Source organism: Neoarius graeffei, chromosome 23 (genome assembly GCF_027579695.1).
Source record: "Neoarius graeffei isolate fNeoGra1 chromosome 23, fNeoGra1.pri, whole genome shotgun sequence".
NCBI lineage: Eukaryota > Metazoa > Chordata > Actinopteri > Siluriformes > Ariidae > Neoarius > Neoarius graeffei.
Genome location: NC_083591.1, coordinates 40,155,276 through 40,172,631, shown reverse-complemented (window position 1 = coordinate 40,172,631; position 17,356 = coordinate 40,155,276). Strand labels below are relative to the sequence as shown.

The following is a 17,356-nucleotide window of genomic DNA, read 5'->3' as shown; positions in this document are numbered from 1 at the left end:
ACGTGGTAAATACGCTCAGTATAATATGTATTTATCATAAAAATACATGCATGTATTTATTATTTTGAAAACCAACCAGCCGACTGATCTGGCACGTTTTAATTGTGTGACAGTAATAACGCAAATAACAGCACGACGGACTAGTGTCCGAAAGCGTTGTTTCATTTTATTACTGAGCTCACTATATAGTCTTCTATGTACAACGGTGCTTGAAAGTTTGTGAACCCTTTAGAATTTTCTATATTTCTGCATAAATATGACCTAAAACGTCATCAGATTTTCACACAAGTCCTAAGAGTAGATAAAGAGAACCCAGTTAAACAAATGAGACAAAAATTTTATACTTGGTCATTCATTTATTGAGGAAAATAATCCAATATTACATATCTGTGAGTGGCAAAAAGTATGTGAACCTTTGCTTTCAGTATCTGGTGTGACCCCCTGCAACTAAAAGTTTCCGGTAACTGTTGATCAGTCCTGAACACCGGAATGGAGGAATTTTAGCCCATTCCTCCGTACAGAACAGCTTCAACTCTGGGATGTTGGTGGGTTTCCTCACATGAACTGCTCGCTTCAGGTCCTTCCACAACATTTCGATTGGATTAAGGTCAGGACTTTGACTTGGCCATTCCAAAACATTAACTTTATTCTTCTTTAACCATTCTTTGGTAGAACGACTTGTGTGCTTAGGGTCGTTGTCTTGCTGCATGACCCACCTTCTCTTGAGATTCAGTTCATGGACAGATGTCCTGACATTTTCCTTTAGAATTCGCTGGTATAATTCAGAATTCATTGTTCCATCAATGATGGCAAGCCGTCCTGGCCCAGATGCAGCAAAACAGGCCCAAACCATGATACTACCACCACCATGTTTCACAGATGGGATAAGGTTCTTATGCTGGAATGCAGTGTTTTCCTTTCTCCAAACATAACGCTTCTTATTTAAACCAAAAAGTTCTATTTTGGTCTCATCCGTCCACAAAACATTTTTCCAATAGCCTTCTGGCTTGTCCATGTGATCTTTAGCAAACTGCAGATGAGCAGCAATGTTCTTTTTGGAGAGCAGTGGCTTTCTCCTTGCAACCCTGCCATGCACACCATTGTTGTTCAGTGTTCTCCTGATGGTGGACTCATGAACATTAACATTAGCCAATGTGAGAGAGGCCTTCAGTTTCTTAGAAGTTACCCTGGGGTCCTTTGTGACCTCGCCAACTATTACACGCCTTGCTCTTGGAGTGATCTTTGTTGGCCGACCACTCTTGGGGAGGGTAACAGTGGTCTTGGATTTCCTCCATTTGTACACAATCTGTCTGACTGTGGACTGCTAGAGTCCAAACTCTTTAAAGATGGTTTTGTAACCTTTTGCAGCCTGATGAGCATCAACAACGCTTTTTCTGAAGTCCTCAGAAATCGCCTTCGTTCATGCCATGATACACTTCCACAATCACGAGTTGTGAAGATCAGACTTTGATAGATCCCTGTTCTTTAAATAAAACAGGGTGCCCACTCACACCTGATTGTCATCCCATTAATTGAAAACACCTGACTCTAATTTCACCTTCACATGAACTGCTAATCCTAGAGGTTCACATACTTTTGCCACTCGCAGATATGTAATATTGGATCATTTTCCTCAATAAATAAATGACCAAGTATAATATTTTTGTCTCATTTGTTTAACTGAGTTCTCTTTATCTACTTTTAGGACTTGTATGAAAATCTGATGATGTTTTAGGTCATATTTATGCAGAAATATAGAAAATTCTAAAGGGTTCACAAACTTTCAAGCACCACTGTAGTAATTCCCTGGATAGTGAGTAGGGAGTAGTGAACGAGTGAGTGATTTCGGACACAGGGATAGACAGAGCTCACATTCACACAGTACTCTCACATGCAGTATGTTTACTTTTAAATATACTTAAAATGCCTTCACATACCAAAAAAAGCTCTTGAATTAACATAAAAGTCTTCCATTCAACACTTTTACCTCTCACATTATGGTATCACATACATGGAAAAAAAAAAACCTGACTCAGCACAGAATAAATTATCGCATTCACATCGTAGCTCTTACATTCACACTAAATGCACTCACTTTCACCACTTTTACCTCCTGTGAACACACAAAATGCTTTCACATTCACCAGTTATACCTCTCGCGTGAAGAGTGTCACGTACAAAAAATACACTGCCTGGCCAAAAATCTAATATTTCCTGGAACCACCTTTACCTTTGATTTGGGCATGCATTCGCTGTGGCATTGTTTTGGCAACCTTATGCAATGTCGCAGCATTTATTTCCATCCAGAGTTGTGTTAACTTTTCGCCAAGAGCTTCTGCTGCCAACAGGAGAGTCAAACCATGGGTGCATCGCTTCATGCGATTCTCTTCTTACCCTGACACGCCTATCACTCTGGTATTGCTGGGTTTCACGTGACGTCACATCTGCCTCATTAGTTATTCAAAACTTTAGCTGGTGGTCTACCAAAGCTCAGCTAACAAAGCATTTGTACGGAGAAGGTGCGTTGCTCACATGAAAAATACCTTATGCTTGCGTTGTTTTAGGTTGCTCTAATTGATCAAACTGTGAAACTGATCAAAGTTTCTTCAGGCTTCCCCATGAGCTAATAAAAAAGGGTGAACGAACACAGGATTTCACAAAAAAGATATCAAGAAAGGTGGCTTTTGAACCTCTCGCCGAAATCGAAGGGAGCCGAGTTGAAGCATGCTCGAGTTTGCAGTGATCACTTTGTGAAAGGTTTGTATATCCCTCTCGGCTATGTCCTTAGTGTTTTCCAAGTACTTTTCTTGCTATGTGTCGTTATTTTACGGTACTTTTTTTAGTCACGAAGCTCTAAAGTCCCCAGCTGTTTCTTTGTTTACTCCTCACTCCTCACAAAGTCCATATGCATGAAGGTCGTGACAAAATTCTTACCCAGACATTCAGTTACAATGCGCCGTGATCACTTCTCCATCTTGTTTAACTAAGATCCAGGTCTTTAAAGGGGTTTCTGATGATCTTTGTGAATGATTTAGCTGAGAGATAAGAGCCAACACAAGTGAGAATCAAGCCAACTGTTGTTTGCTTACACTTCAACTTGCAGCGCTTCGTTGTAAAGACACGAATGAAAAGCTTAAAAAAATACTTACACGGGCAAAAACAATCCAGGATTCATTCGGCAGCGCCTTGATACCGAGGTCCTTTACCCAGCCATGTACAAAAAAGTTGTAAGCCTCCGTACTCTTCCACGCTTTCATCTGTTTTGCGGTGTAGAAGGATGTCCGCAACACCAGATAGTTGGAGATGTCTGGGAACTCGACTGAAGGATAGTTTTCGAGATCATATGACAAATCCTTCTTTCCCAGACTGTAGGGGTCGATTCTATTGCACATAGCAATTATCTGAATATATCTAAAGCGAGCAGTGGCTTCTAGATTACGAGCATGCTCTGATAAGTTATCGCTAGTTGTTTGCACTACGGCAGCCGTTTAGACCACCAGCTATTTCACTTCTGGTAAAACCACTAAGAAAAGTCACATGACTGAAACCCAGCAATAGTGATGGTATAATCTGGACTCATCAGACCACATGACTGTTTGTTTTCCATTGTCCCAGAGTCCAATATTTATGCTCCATAGCAAGTTGAAGCCTTTTCTTCCGATTAACCTCACTAACAAGTTTTAACAATGTTTTCTTATGACCACGTAGCTGTTTAGTCCCAATCCTGTGAGTTCTCGTCACGCTGTGCGTGTGGAAATGCTCTTATTTTCACTATTAAATATAACCGTGAGTTCTACTATCAATTTTTTTAATGATTTGATTTCGCCAAGTGTTTAAGTGATCTCTGATCACAGTGAGTCAAGATTTTTTTCTGACCACATTTCTTCCATGAAGTTAACGGTTCACCACTATCCTTCCAGGTTTTAATAATGCATTGGGCAGTTCTTAACCCAGTTCCTGTAATTTCAGCAATCTTCTTACTTTTTTCTTTTTTGCTGCAGGCCAGTAGTTTGATCCTTCTGAAACACAATAACGTTTTACCCACGTCATCCGACATCCATGTTTTTTTTAAGAAATAAGAAGCTACTCACTGCATCAGTTAGGGTTAGAAGATCTGTTGCCAGTTGAAACATATCAGTCGCTGTAGTAATTATCCAGTCAAAAGTTCTTAAGTATTTGCTTATTTAAATCCAAACAGCAACTTTTTTTTTTTGGCCAGGCAGTGTGAGAGTAAGATGTCACACACACAAAATGCTTTCACATTCATATAAAGCTCTTACCTTTGCACAAAATCATTCAGTCATATAAAGCTTTTGCATTTTGCATATCTCAAATTGTCTACATTCACTTAGTTTATTCAACACTCTCAAATACACTAGTATTGCCTTTTGCATTCACTATATTTGGCCTTAACATTCACATCCAATGCCTGCACCTGGACTTATAGTGATGTGAAAGCTGTCTTTAATATTGTGTCTGGTATCTAACGGAAACCTCTTTGTTTGCTGGGACTAATGGTGAGAAGCCCAACAATCATAAATATCATGAAGCACTGCCTCCTATTGAGAAAATATTGCATGTTGACCTATCTGTATATTGATATTCCCCTTTTCCAGACCATTCAGGTGACCTGTGCTGTGAGTACAACTGAATCCTGAGCCTGTTTTTCTCTTTGTGTTGAAATCAGGTTTTAGCTTACCACATTCACTGAGCAGCTATCCACTGATGGGCTCTGCACTACCTGATCCCTCACATTACACCCAGCTATCTCACCATTCCCTTCACCAGCCTCAGAAATCAGATAGCAGCCTGGTAGGGAGCAGTGCACCATGGGACATGGACAGCGTGGTTCAGCCGATCATAGGCTTCACTGGAGCACCTGGTTACCAGTCAGGAAACAGCCATTCGGGTATGTCATTTCCGTTTAACTCTCCTGTGAAGTGACACACTTGTTCATACACAATAAAATGATGAATTCAGAATTACTAAGCCCGACGTACGAATTTTAAAATCTGTGGTCATGCCATGTTTGTTTGTGTTGTCAGGTGTGGACCTGATTGAGGAGCATCTGCGTGAAATTCGTACTCTGCGCCAACGTCTGGAAGACTCCATCAGGACCAACGAGAGGCTGAGACAGCAGCTGGAGACTCGTTTGGCCAATGCCACCAGAGACGGAGGTAAGAGAAATTGTATAAATCATGATGAGATTGTAAAAGATCAAGCCTAAATCCGTGATAAATGGTTTGATTTTTAAACAGTCATAAAAATGAAATGGCGTTCATCAAGAAATGGTGCCGTTTCTGTGACTATTTCTCTAAAACAATCTTCCTTGGTTTAATAACGCATTCTGTCTAGGTTATATTAATTATTAGAATCGCAATGTTATATCTGAGAATTCAGTGGGTTTTTTTAGATACTGAGCCAAACAGTTTTGACCATCAATAAGCAACATGTTGTAAAACTTCTCACATATACTCTTTGACTCCGTATATACAGTGGGGCAAAAGTATTTAGTCAGTCACCAATTGTGCAAGTTCTCCCACTTAAAAAGATGAGAGAGGCCTGTAATTTTCATCATAGGTACACTTCAACTATGAGAGACAAAATGAGAAAAAAAAATCCAGAAAATCACATTGTCTGATTTTTAAAGAATTTATTTGCAAATTATGGTGGAAAATAAGTATTTGGTCAATAACAAAAGTTCATCTCAATACTTTGTTATATACCCTTTGTTGGCAATGACAGAGGTCAAACGTTTTCTGTAAGTCTTCACAAGGTTTTCACACACTGTTGCTGGTATTTTGGCCCATTCCTCCATGCAGATCTCCTCTAGAGCAGTGATGTTTTGGGGCTGTCACTGGGCAACACGGACTTTCAACTCTCTCCAAAGATTTTCTATGGGGTTGAGATCTGGAGACTGGCTAGGCCACTCCAGGACCTTGAAATGCTTCTTAAGAAGCCACTCCTTCATTGCCCGGGCGGTGTGTTTGGGATCATTGTCATGCTGAAAGACCCAGCCACGTTTCATCTTCAATACCCTTGCTGATGGAAGGAGGTTTTCACTCAAAATCTCACGATACATGGCCCCATTCATTCTTTCCTTTACACGGATCAGTCGTCCTGGTCCCTTTGCAGAAAAACAGCCCCAAAGCATGATGTTTCCACCCCCATGCTTCACAGTAGGTATGGTGTTCTTTGGATGCAACTCAGCATTCTTTCTCCTCCAAACACGACAAGTTGAGTTTTTACCAAAAAGTTCTATTTTGGTTTCATCTGACCATATGACATTCTCCCAATCCTCTTCTGGATCATCCAAATGCTCTCTAGCAAACTTCAGACGGGCCTGGACATGTACTGGCTTAAGCAGGGGGACGCGTCTGGCACTGCAGGATTTGAGTCCCTGGCGGCGTAGTGTGTTACTGATGGTAGCCTTTGTTACTTTGGTCCCAGCTCTCTGCAGGTCATTCACTAGGTCCCCCGTGTGGTTCTGGGATTTTTGCTCACCGTTATTGTGATCATTTTGACCCCACGGGGTAAGATCTTGCGTGGAGCCCCAGATCGAGGGAGATTATCAGTGGTCTTGTATGTCTTCCATTTTCTAATAATTGCTCCCACAGTTGATTTCTTCACACCAAGCTGCTTACCTATTGCAGATTCAGTCTTCCCAGCCTGGTGCAGGTCTACAATTTTGTTTCTGGTGTCCTTTGACAGCTCTTTGGTCTTGGCCATAGTGGAGTTTGGAGTGTGACTGTTTGAGGTTGTGGACAGGTGTCTTTTATACTGATAACGAGTTCAAACAGGTGTCGAGTTCAAACGAGTGGAGGACAGAGGAGCCTCTTAAAGAAGTTGTTACAGGTCTGTGAGAGCCAGAAATCTTGCTTGTTTGTAGGTGACCAAATACTTATTTTACCGAGGAATTTACCAATTAATTCATTAAAAATCCTACAATGTGATTTCCTGGATTCTTTCCCCCCATTCTGTCTCTCATAGTTGAAGTGTACCTATGATGAAAATTACAGGCCTCTCTCATCTTTTTAAGTGGGAGAACTTGCACAATTGGTGGCTGACTAAATACTTTTTTGCCCCACTGTAACATACATACATTTATAAAATTAACTTGTTCTTTCCTCAGAAAGTCTTATAATGTCAAGGTCTTGATCGTCATACATAATAGCATTTTAACAAAGATTGTTAATATTTTTAACAAATTTGGGCTTCTTCAGTTAATTAAAAATAATCAACAGTGATATTAAAGGTAGACTGCCTTTTAGATTTTTCAAGTGTAGGTCATAAAAAGAATTTTCCCCGACACCCAGTTATTTTTGCTTAGTGGACCGAAAGCTACTGAATTCGAATCACAGACTTCCAATTTTATTAGGTTTTTTTTAAATAGAACAATTAATGAATTTAGGGCCATGTGGCCTTAAATTCTCTGCTATTTTTTCCTGCTTCACCATGACCCAATTCAAGATACTACGTATTCCATCACATGGTGGGCTTTCCCTGTTTGCCCAAGGCATTGTGAGATACAAATTTGAAACAGGAGAAAAAAATAAAGGACGTGAATGAAACGTGAAAGAGCGACTACAGTAATGGAAAGCGAGAAGAAAAGACATTATGTTGCAAAGGAAAGGAAACACAGGACCAAACTAATAAATATCGGCGCTCAGCGAGCACCTCGGTGTGATCAACTGTTGCTAAATGAACAGTTAATCTGTCAGTGCAAGGTCACGGTAAACCTGTAGATGGCAGTAATGCAACACTGGATGCCAGCTGCCGTAAAACCCAAAAGAAGAAGAAGGTAAACCTGTGCATGCACACACAGACTTCCTCCGTCTGCTTGACTGCGCAAAGCGAGCGATTTCATGCATTTTATTTGCTCGGGAATCCCCTCAAATTAAATAACTTCCCAGCCACAGAATGGCCTGATATTTAGTGAGATATTACAGAAAAAAACACATCACAATGACCACATTTCAGAGGGAACTAAATGTCACCGATTTTATGAAATCGAAAGGCCGTCTAGCTTTAATGAGTTTAGCTAAAGTTAACTGACTGTCTGAGTTGCTTATTGTCTTGGTTTGTTTATTCTTTATTTTGAGTGTAATTACATTTCTACTATGTATTTTAATTCATTTAACTGAGGATCAACTTCGTTGAATGAATATCAGCTTATAAAGAAGTTGCTCATTATAAGTATGAAGTGCAATCAACCTAACTTAATAATTCATAAATTTGCTGAATCTTTTTTATTCTTCTTCTTCTTATTATTATTATAATTGAGCAAGAATGTGAATATCACTTTATCTATTATGGTACAGTCCTAAATACTGTAGATTGTTAAATACTAATGCATTGAAAAGTAGGAAGCAATGAAATTCAATGTAATTTTTATTTTTTTGCTTCAGAAATAATAATAATAATTAATAATAATAATTTATTATTATAATAATAATAAAGCAACAGTTCTGTTCAAAGCATCTCCTTTCCTGTTATGTCCTACAGTAGCACCCACAAACATCTACATCCAAGGCCTGGACACTGTCACTCAGCTGTCCAATGAGATCCGAGTGCTGAAGGAGGAGAATCTGAGTCTCCAGTCCCGACTGCAGGCGAGCAGGGGTAAGTCCACTCACTTGGAGGTTTAATATTCAGAAGCGGATTGGTTACACACTTATCAAGGATTTTATCAGACGACTGAGGAATATGTGCAGCAGATATTCTGACTGTTTAGGTAGAGCAAATAGAAAATGGTCTCTTATGGTGTCTTATAAAAGTTCCTACCTGAGATTTACAACCCCGATTCCAAAAAAGTTGGGACAAAGTACAAATTGTAAATAAAAACGGAATGCAATGATGTGGAAGTTTCAAAATTCCATATTTTATTCAGAATAGAACATAGAGATGACATATCAAATGTTTAAACTGAGAAAATGTATCATTTAAAGAGAAAAATTAGGTGATTTTAAATTTCATGACAACAACACATCTCAAAAAAGTTGGGACAAGTCCATGTTTACCACTGTGAGACATCCCCTTTTCTCTTTACAACAGTCTGTAAACGTCTGGGGACTGAGGAGACAAGTTGCTCAAGTTTAGGGATAGGAATGTTAACCCATTCTTGTCTAATGTAGGATTCTAGTTGCTCAACTGTCTTAGGTCTTTTTTGTCATACCTTCCGTTTTATGATGCGCCAAATGTTTTCTATGGGTGAAAGATCTGGACTGCAGGCTGGCCAGTTCAGTACCTGGACCCTTCTTCTACGCAGCCATGATGCTGTAATTGATGCAGTATGTGGTTTGGCATTGTCATGTTGGAAAATGCAAGGTCTTCCCTGAAAGAGATGTTGTCTGGATGGGAGCATATGTTGCTCTAGAACCTGGATATACCTTTCAGCATTGATGGTGTCTTTCCAGACGTGTAAGCTGCCCATGCCACACGCACTAATGCAACCCCATACCATCAGAGATGCAGGCTTCTGAACTGAGCGCTGATAACAACTCGGGTCGTCCTTCTCCTCTTTAGTCCGAATGACACGGCGTCCCTGATTTCCATAAAGAACTTCAAATTTTGATTCGTCTGACCACAGAACAGTTTTCCACTTTGCCACAGTCCATTTTAAATGAGCCTTGGCCCAGAGAAGACGTCTGCGCTTCTGGATCATGTTTAGATACGGCTTCTTCTTTGAACTATAGAGTTTTAGCTGGCAACTGTGGATGGCACGGTGAATTGTGTTCACAGATAATGTTCTCTGGAAATATTCCTGAGCCCATTTTGTGATTTCCAATACAGAAGCATGCCTGTATGTGATGCAATGCCGTCTAAGGGCCCGAAGATCACGGGCACCCAGTATGGTTTTCCGGCCTTGACCCTTATGCACAGAGATTCTTCCAGATTCTCTGAATCTTTTGATGATGATATGCACCGTAGATGATATGTTCAAACTCTTTGCAATTTTACACTGTCGAACTCCTTTCTGATATTGCTCCACTATTTGTCGGTGCAGAATTAGGGGGATTGGTGATCCTCTTCCCATCTTTACTTCTGAGAGCCGCTGCCACTCCAAGATGCTCTTTTTATACCCAGTCATGTTAATGACCTATTGCCAATTGACCTAATGAGTTGCAATTTGGTCCTCCAGCTGTTCCTTTTTTGTACCTTTAACTTTTCCAGCCTCTTATTGCCCCTGTCCCAACTTTTTTGAGATGTGTTGCTGTCATGAAATTTCAAATGAGCCAATATTTGGCATGAAATTTCAAAATGTCTCACTTTCGACATTTGATATGTTGTCTATGTTCTATTGTGAATACAATATCGGTTTTTGAGATTTGTAAATTATTGCATTCCGTTTTTATTTACAATTTGTACTTTGTCCCAACTTTTTTGGAATCGGGGTTGTAATATATGGTATGTAGACTAAATATTGAACAAATATAGAGATTAAATTCACAGTTGATATGTATTTGTATTATTCATATTGGAATTATTTGTCCTGTAGACAACATTGAGGAGGTGAAGCAGTTGAAGGAGGCGGTGCTGTCTGGACGGGCACGGTTGAAACAGGCGGAGTTAGAGGCGGAGCAATGGAAGGAGGAGCTGAGGAGGCTTCAGTCACACAGCTGTGAACAGAGTCAGCAGATTCAGCAGCTACGGCAGGAGAGGCAGAGCAACCAGGAGCACAACAATAGGTAACACAAGAGGCCATTACTACACTTTTATTAACCTAGTAAGATTTACCGTTGTTGTGTCATAATCGATAATAATTTGTTGACTGTGGTAGTGTTTCTAGATGTGTATGTGACGTAGGTGTGTGTGCATGTGCAGGTTGCAGCATGAGGTGAGTCTGCTCCAGCAGCAGCTCTCTGAAAGCAGGGCGCTGCTCCACTCCCTGCAGTGTGAACTCCAGCTATACGACCGAGTGTGTGCAGGGAGCAAGGGCAGTCCCACAGGTGAGACATAACTCACTCCTATATGGTACACAGAGTGATCAATCATCTTTTCCCGGATATCTTCTTCCCAAAAGATTTTGCTTAGCTCTATAAACATGTTTAGCTTCAATTAAATTGAATAAGTCTGTTCAAAAATGTTCAGTCTGAACATATTGTGAATAAGAGCCCTGAGATTAGAACAGGACAGTCTTTATTATTCCAGCAGCAGTTCTTAGGTACCGGTATAGTATCTAGGTGAGATTATCCAATGAAACAACAGTAAAAATTGAGCATGAACTGTTTGGATAAATGCAGATCTTTAGTGTATCCATATAGGACCATGCACAGCAACAGAAGGTGCAGAAATCCTCAAGCCATAGAGGCCATGACCAAAGTTGACGGCACATAAGATCCCCAAATTAGTTAAAAATAGATCGTAACACAACAAGATGGAAGCTTAATGTGCTTTCTGAGTAAATGGGCTAGCTACTTAGCTTAAAGGACATACGCAGAACCTTTATTTTTAAATACATTTCTGAGTGGATAGTATCTCCATCCTTGACTCTTGTATGCTGCATAAATGGGAATAAAAATATATATATATATATTTTTTGAGAGTTAAACTCGACCGCAAAGTTGGCATTCGAGCTGCCCCGCTGAGCCAGCCAGCCCTGAGTGCGTGACGTCACAGCAGGAACCAGTTTTAAGGCCGAGGCCTTTGACAGCTATAGACCAAAGTCATATAAATAAAAATTTACGGTGAAAGTAAGAAATACCGTTACCGACTTGCTCAACTAAGACTGATTTGACTTCATTGATTGTGGGTTGACTCTCATTAAAACAGGATAGGTGTTATAACTTATGCAACATACATGTACATGCATGCATTTTCACTGATAAAATGTAAAAGGCTAATTAAATAATCAGATGAACTGAGACAATCACATTCTGAAGCAAATTAAGTAATCTTATACCGGTAACTTAAACACACAATACAAGTTACATGTCTCATCTCATCTCATTATCTGTAGCCGCTTTATCCTGTTCTACAGGGTCGCAGGCAAGCTGGAGCCTATCCCAGCTGACTACGGGCGAAAGGCGGGGTACACCCTGGACAAGTCACCAGGTCATCACAGGGCTGACACATAGACACAGACAACCATTCACACTCACATTCACACCTACGGTCAATTTAGAGTCACCAGTTAACCTAACCTGCATGTCGTTGGACTGTGGGGGAAACCGGAACACCCGGAGGAAACCCACACGGACACGGGGAGAACATGCAAACTCCGCACAGAAAGGCCCTCGCCGGCCACAGGGCTCGAACCCGGACCTTCTTGCTGTGAGGCGACAGCGCTAACCACTACACCACTGTGCTGCCCCAAGTTACATGTATTAATCTAAATGCAGGTAAACAACGAGTGGTGGTGTTTTTTGTTGTTTTGTATCCAAATGAGAGTCGCATCTTACCCGTCTGTGTTCTCGCTTCTTGAAGGCCGACCTTGTGGCCAATTGTTTTGAAACAATCTGACTTTCAGTTGTTCGTTTAGTTCTCCGTTCATTCGCTTCTTCCACATCAGGGCGTGATATTGCTGCTGAGGCAAGCATATCCAGCGGAGAAATCAGACAGCTTGGCCACTCATTCTCCATTTTCTCCATACTGAGTACTCCGCCATTACTGCTCGGCTCAGGCAATTACTAAAACACAGGACGAGACGTCACCGGTTTTAGCAAAAACCGCGGGGAGGTCACTGTCCAAGCAATATGTCCCATCCCGTTCTGTCCCGGGTTTTAGCAACAACCCTTGGCTCACACTCCAGGAGAACTGGTGCAACTGAATTTAGTTTCCTTTTCTTGTAGTTTTCTTTTCCTTTAATTGTTGGTACTGCACCTTCTTTCAATACGGGCTTATAGCCAACGCTCCTCAACAGATCAGAGGTCTTGTACAAGTCTTCAGTAAAATGTGCAGAGCAGAGGAGAGACCACTTCATAGGCGCCCAATGTGCCTGTGAAGTTCTCGCAAAACGCGTCCAAATCTTTGCAGTTTGAACATTCTTGGGCCATGAATGCAGCGTAAATCCACCTTCTGTCGTGTTGCTACACCTGCCATAAACACATCTACATGACATGGCGATAAATTAGCTCAAAATGGAAGCTTGAAGTTGCAGTCAGCTCTGTGTTTTAGTATAGCGGAAATGGCGATGAGACCAATATCCTTCCTGCGGTGACGTCACAGATGTCAAGGTCATTCACTCAGACCGTTACCTGCATGAATCATTTTAATTGTAAAATTTACAATATTAGATTTATTGTTAACGCTTAAAACTATTCCTATGCCATTCTTGAGGTCTCAAGGCATTTATAAACAAAAAGTGAGGCCATGGTTTTGTGTATCTCCCTTTAAGCTCTTCTTTCATAAGTGCAGTCTTGCCAATGTAGAGACTTTGTCACAACATCTAGTGACTTTTTAGACCATTATAGTGACTTTAATTAAAAAAAGAGCTTCGCAACAAATCTCACAGCTTTTTAGCACGCTGTCTTGAACTTGATACAGTCACTATCAGCATGTAATGCATGACTGTGTTTGCACTTGTAACAAATCACTGATCCTTATTAATCCCAATGACTAATCACTGATTACCCCTTTTCTTGATGACATTAAGAAATAGCAAAAGCAAGTAACCATTTCCTTCATGACTACTCCACTGTCACTGCTTCTTTTTGTCTGTATTATTGACAATATTTTGTAAATCCTTTTTAAAGAAGAAAAGAATCATCCCCTTATCCCTGCTACTACCAGGATCAAGATTTAATTCCTCCCTCTCATAAGTACATCCCATTCCTATTAGGTGTATTTGAGTAAATAATTCAAAGTAACAAAAAAAAATCCCACAAAATGAAAATCTGAATAATTAGTCTGGGCTTTAATGGGCTAAGTAGATTACTAAGAACTTTAATAACTTTTGTTCTCTCTCTCCCCACCTGTATGCAGGTTATCTCTCTGAGCTGCCGTACTCCTCTGCTCCAGCTGTGGGAGAACTTAACCAGTTGCTGGTGGAGGTCCGGGCTCTACGGGCCCAGCTAGAGCGCAGCGTCCAGGAGAACAGCGCTCTGAGAATACAGCTGCAGAAACAGCTGGAGCAACAGCTGTCCTCAGCCGGTCTGGAGCAGAGACCTTCATCCCTCATACCGGCCAGCCCACTGCGGGAAACCCTCTACAGGAGGCAGCTGCTGCACGGTGAGAGTGCTTTCGCATGCTGTGCTGTACAGTGACGCATGTTAAATTATGATAGTAGGAAATGATCCCTAACTCGTACAGCATGCAATTTGTGCTATATATCACTGACTATGTCTGTTTAAGAACAGTGATTGTAACATTTGTCAAATGTATTTAAAAACTCACAATATCTGTGCAAAAGTCTTAGGCACATGTTTCAACGTAAAAAAAAAATACTATAAACAGCAGTAAGCCTTAATAAATGGAACAGTCAATATTTGGTGTGAGACGACCCTTTGCTTTAAAAAATAATAATAGTCTGAGGTAAAATGAGTGCAGTTTTATGCGGAAATGAGCTGTAGGTTTTACTGAGCATCTTACAGAACCAGCCACAGTTCTTCTGGACACTTTGTCTGTCACACTTGCTTCTTAATTTTGCACCAAAACCCAGTAGCCTTCATTTAAATCTGAAAACTGGTCTCTTTATATAATATGCTTCTCAGATACACATTTTTTTTTCTGTAACATTTAATTTTGTGCTGGAAAACGAATGCTTGGAACTCTAAAATGTTTCTGTACTGACTCGATAATGTACTGTAGAAGTCATAAAATAGAAATCTATAAAAAAGTTTGTATGAAAAAAAAAGTGTGCGCCTAAGACTTTTGCACAATAATGTATATTTTCTTTGTCTCAGTTAACCATATAAACAGTATTTATGACAATAGACGCACAAGCTCTTTCACATGCTCAATGATCATCTGGAGGTCAGTTCAGTTGTCAGTCAACTTGTAAGGTCAGTCTTATACCACGGTCTTATACCACACTGTACATTGAGAGGAGTTAGTTTAAATCTAGCACAATGTAGAATTCCGGTTGGTAATGCAGACTCTAAGGCTACATCCACACGACAATGGCAACGAGATTTTTTTTTTAAAAATATTGCGTCCACATGGGCAACGGATCAGTAAAATTTCAGGTTCATATGGCAACGCAACGCTTGTTGAAAACGATGCAATACACATGCCACACCTCTACGTGCGCTGTAAGACGGTCCCATCGGAGACACCAGAACAATAGAAGAAGTAGACGCATGCGCATAAACCCCTTCTTCTGTAGCATCAGCCACAAAGTTTTGATTATTAATCAGTAGCGTAAAACGAAAGACGCGGAAAGAGGAATGAATGGGGGTAGATGGAAGCCGGTACGCCAACATTCTGATATCCTCCAGAATTCTTTAATGGTCCGGAATAAATTGAATGCTACACGTTGATGGATTGCTTTGTTGTTCTACGCCCTTTTTGAGGAATGTATTGTCGGACTTAAATCAACATCTGAAGAGGTGAGATCGCTCCTTTTTTTTTTTTCCTATGTTTGCTGGCGGGATTGTTTTTGTTTTTGGAAAGCGCACGGGCGGTGCGCGGTTTGGTACTGCTTCCGCAGTATTTGGACTAAAGACTCTGCCCTAAGGGCTATTCTCTCTCTCTCTCTCTCTCTCTCTCTCTCTCTCACTTTGCACCATTACACAATAAATATTCACAGTGAAAATATTTTGTAAGCATGTTTCATGAACCAAGTTATAGGATTTGTTGACAACTCGCATCGAGTTCGTTACACTTTTACCCGTCGTGAAGCACTGACAGTCATGTGGTTGTGACGTCATCGTAAACAAATCCGTTCTACTCATCCAGACGACTTCGCAACGGCGCCGTTGCCAGATTTTTTCACTCTGGAACCTGTTCTCAAAAGATTTCTTTTGGGGCACCCAAAACGCCGGTGCCGTGTGGACGCCAGGCCGAAACGATAAACAATTTTATCAGATTCACCTGAATCCATTGCCGTGTGGACAGGGCCTTAAGCTACGTCGTAATTAGTAGTGAATGCAAGTCGTGGATCCAGACTTTGTTGCACAGAGTGACACATTTCACCATCATCTAATCAGCCAACGTAAGCAAGAAACACTGCAACAGTGATGATGCAGTTAGTAATTTTAACCAAATCTATATCCATCCATTATCTGTAGCCTCTTATCCTGTACAAGGTCGCAAGCAAGCTGGAGCCTATCCCAGGTGACTGTGGGTGAGAAGCGGGGTACACCCTGGACAAGTCGCCAGATCATCACAAGGCTGACACAAAGACAAACAACCATTCACACTCACATTCACACCTACGGTCAATTTAGAGCCACCAGTTAACCTAACCTGCATGTCTTTGGACTGTGGGGGAAACCGGAGCACCCGGAGGAAACCCACACAGACACAGGGAGAACATGCAAACTCCGCACAGAAAGGCCCTCGCCGGCCACGGGGCTCGAACCCGGACCTACTTGCTGTGAGGCAACAGTGCTAACCACTACACCACCGTGCCGCCCCAAATCTATATCTGTACTTTAAAATGAACTCAAATAATCCGTCTCGTGTATTTGTACTTTAGGCACTTATACTGCTTGGGCTGTAATGCAATAGCATGTTGGTAGCGAACAATAGCAAGGAAAAACAACAAAGCAGCTACAGTCTTAATGATGCATTATAAAATATCAGTATAAAAAAAAAATTCAACATTTACAGTCAAACTAGGCAACAACAGAACTTGGATTCTGTTAGCTGTACTGTAAGTGTTTATTAGAAATATGTCTAATTTCACTGTTTTGTTTAATATGTATGGAAATAATTGTTAATGTTAGAATATTAATAATATATTTCTACATTTTTCAGTATAGTACAGGTTTTATATTACACACACCAGCCGATCTCTTCTACAGTGTTCGTGCATAGTGTGTTAACTCACTTGTGTGTGTGTTCTGCAGACCCGTCTCCCTCTCCTCCAGTGAGGGACGTTGGTCCGTTCCCTTCCGGTCCCCCATGTTCTCCTTATTCGGAGCTTGAGGAGAGCTCACTCACAGCTAACGGTGTGTGCATACTAACATTTAACAATATTATCATACTGACTAATACTAATAACGCTGAAGGAATGAACTGATTGGGCTCAAGTGAATATTTTTTACTCTGTACTGTAGAATGTATAAATTAAAACCCCTTACATTCAAGGTTTTCAGTATTTTTTTTTTACTTACGGTCATGTAACACATATGGAATTATGCAGTAACCAGAAAAACACCCAGCAAACCAGAAATCTTGAAGTGGCCTTGATGACAACTTCTCTTTACTCAGTAGCTTCATGCTGTGATGCTTTTCCAACAATTTTGAATAA

At 40.7% G+C, this 17,356-nt stretch overlaps 1 protein-coding gene across 7 annotated transcripts in view; it reads left to right on the top strand.

Annotated features, from left to right (window-relative positions):
* LOC132871721 (myomegalin-like) overlaps window positions 1–17,356 on the top strand; it is a 126,060-nt gene that overhangs the window by 90,433 nt on the left and 18,271 nt on the right. For 6 of the 7 annotated variants that reach the window (XM_060906169.1, XM_060906164.1, XM_060906168.1 and 3 more), the window contains 7 exons: window positions 4,688–4,909; window positions 5,046–5,177; window positions 8,506–8,622; window positions 10,499–10,688; window positions 10,825–10,949; window positions 13,924–14,169; window positions 16,953–17,054. In XM_060906169.1, the coding sequence (XP_060762152.1) occupies window positions 4,688–4,909; window positions 5,046–5,177; window positions 8,506–8,622; window positions 10,499–10,688; window positions 10,825–10,949; window positions 13,924–14,169; window positions 16,953–17,054 (1,134 nt within the window). The remainder of the gene's footprint in view (window positions 1–4,687; window positions 4,910–5,045; window positions 5,178–8,505; window positions 8,623–10,498; window positions 10,689–10,824; window positions 10,950–13,923; window positions 14,170–16,952; window positions 17,055–17,356) is intronic. The other variant, XM_060906165.1, reaches the window with a different exon arrangement.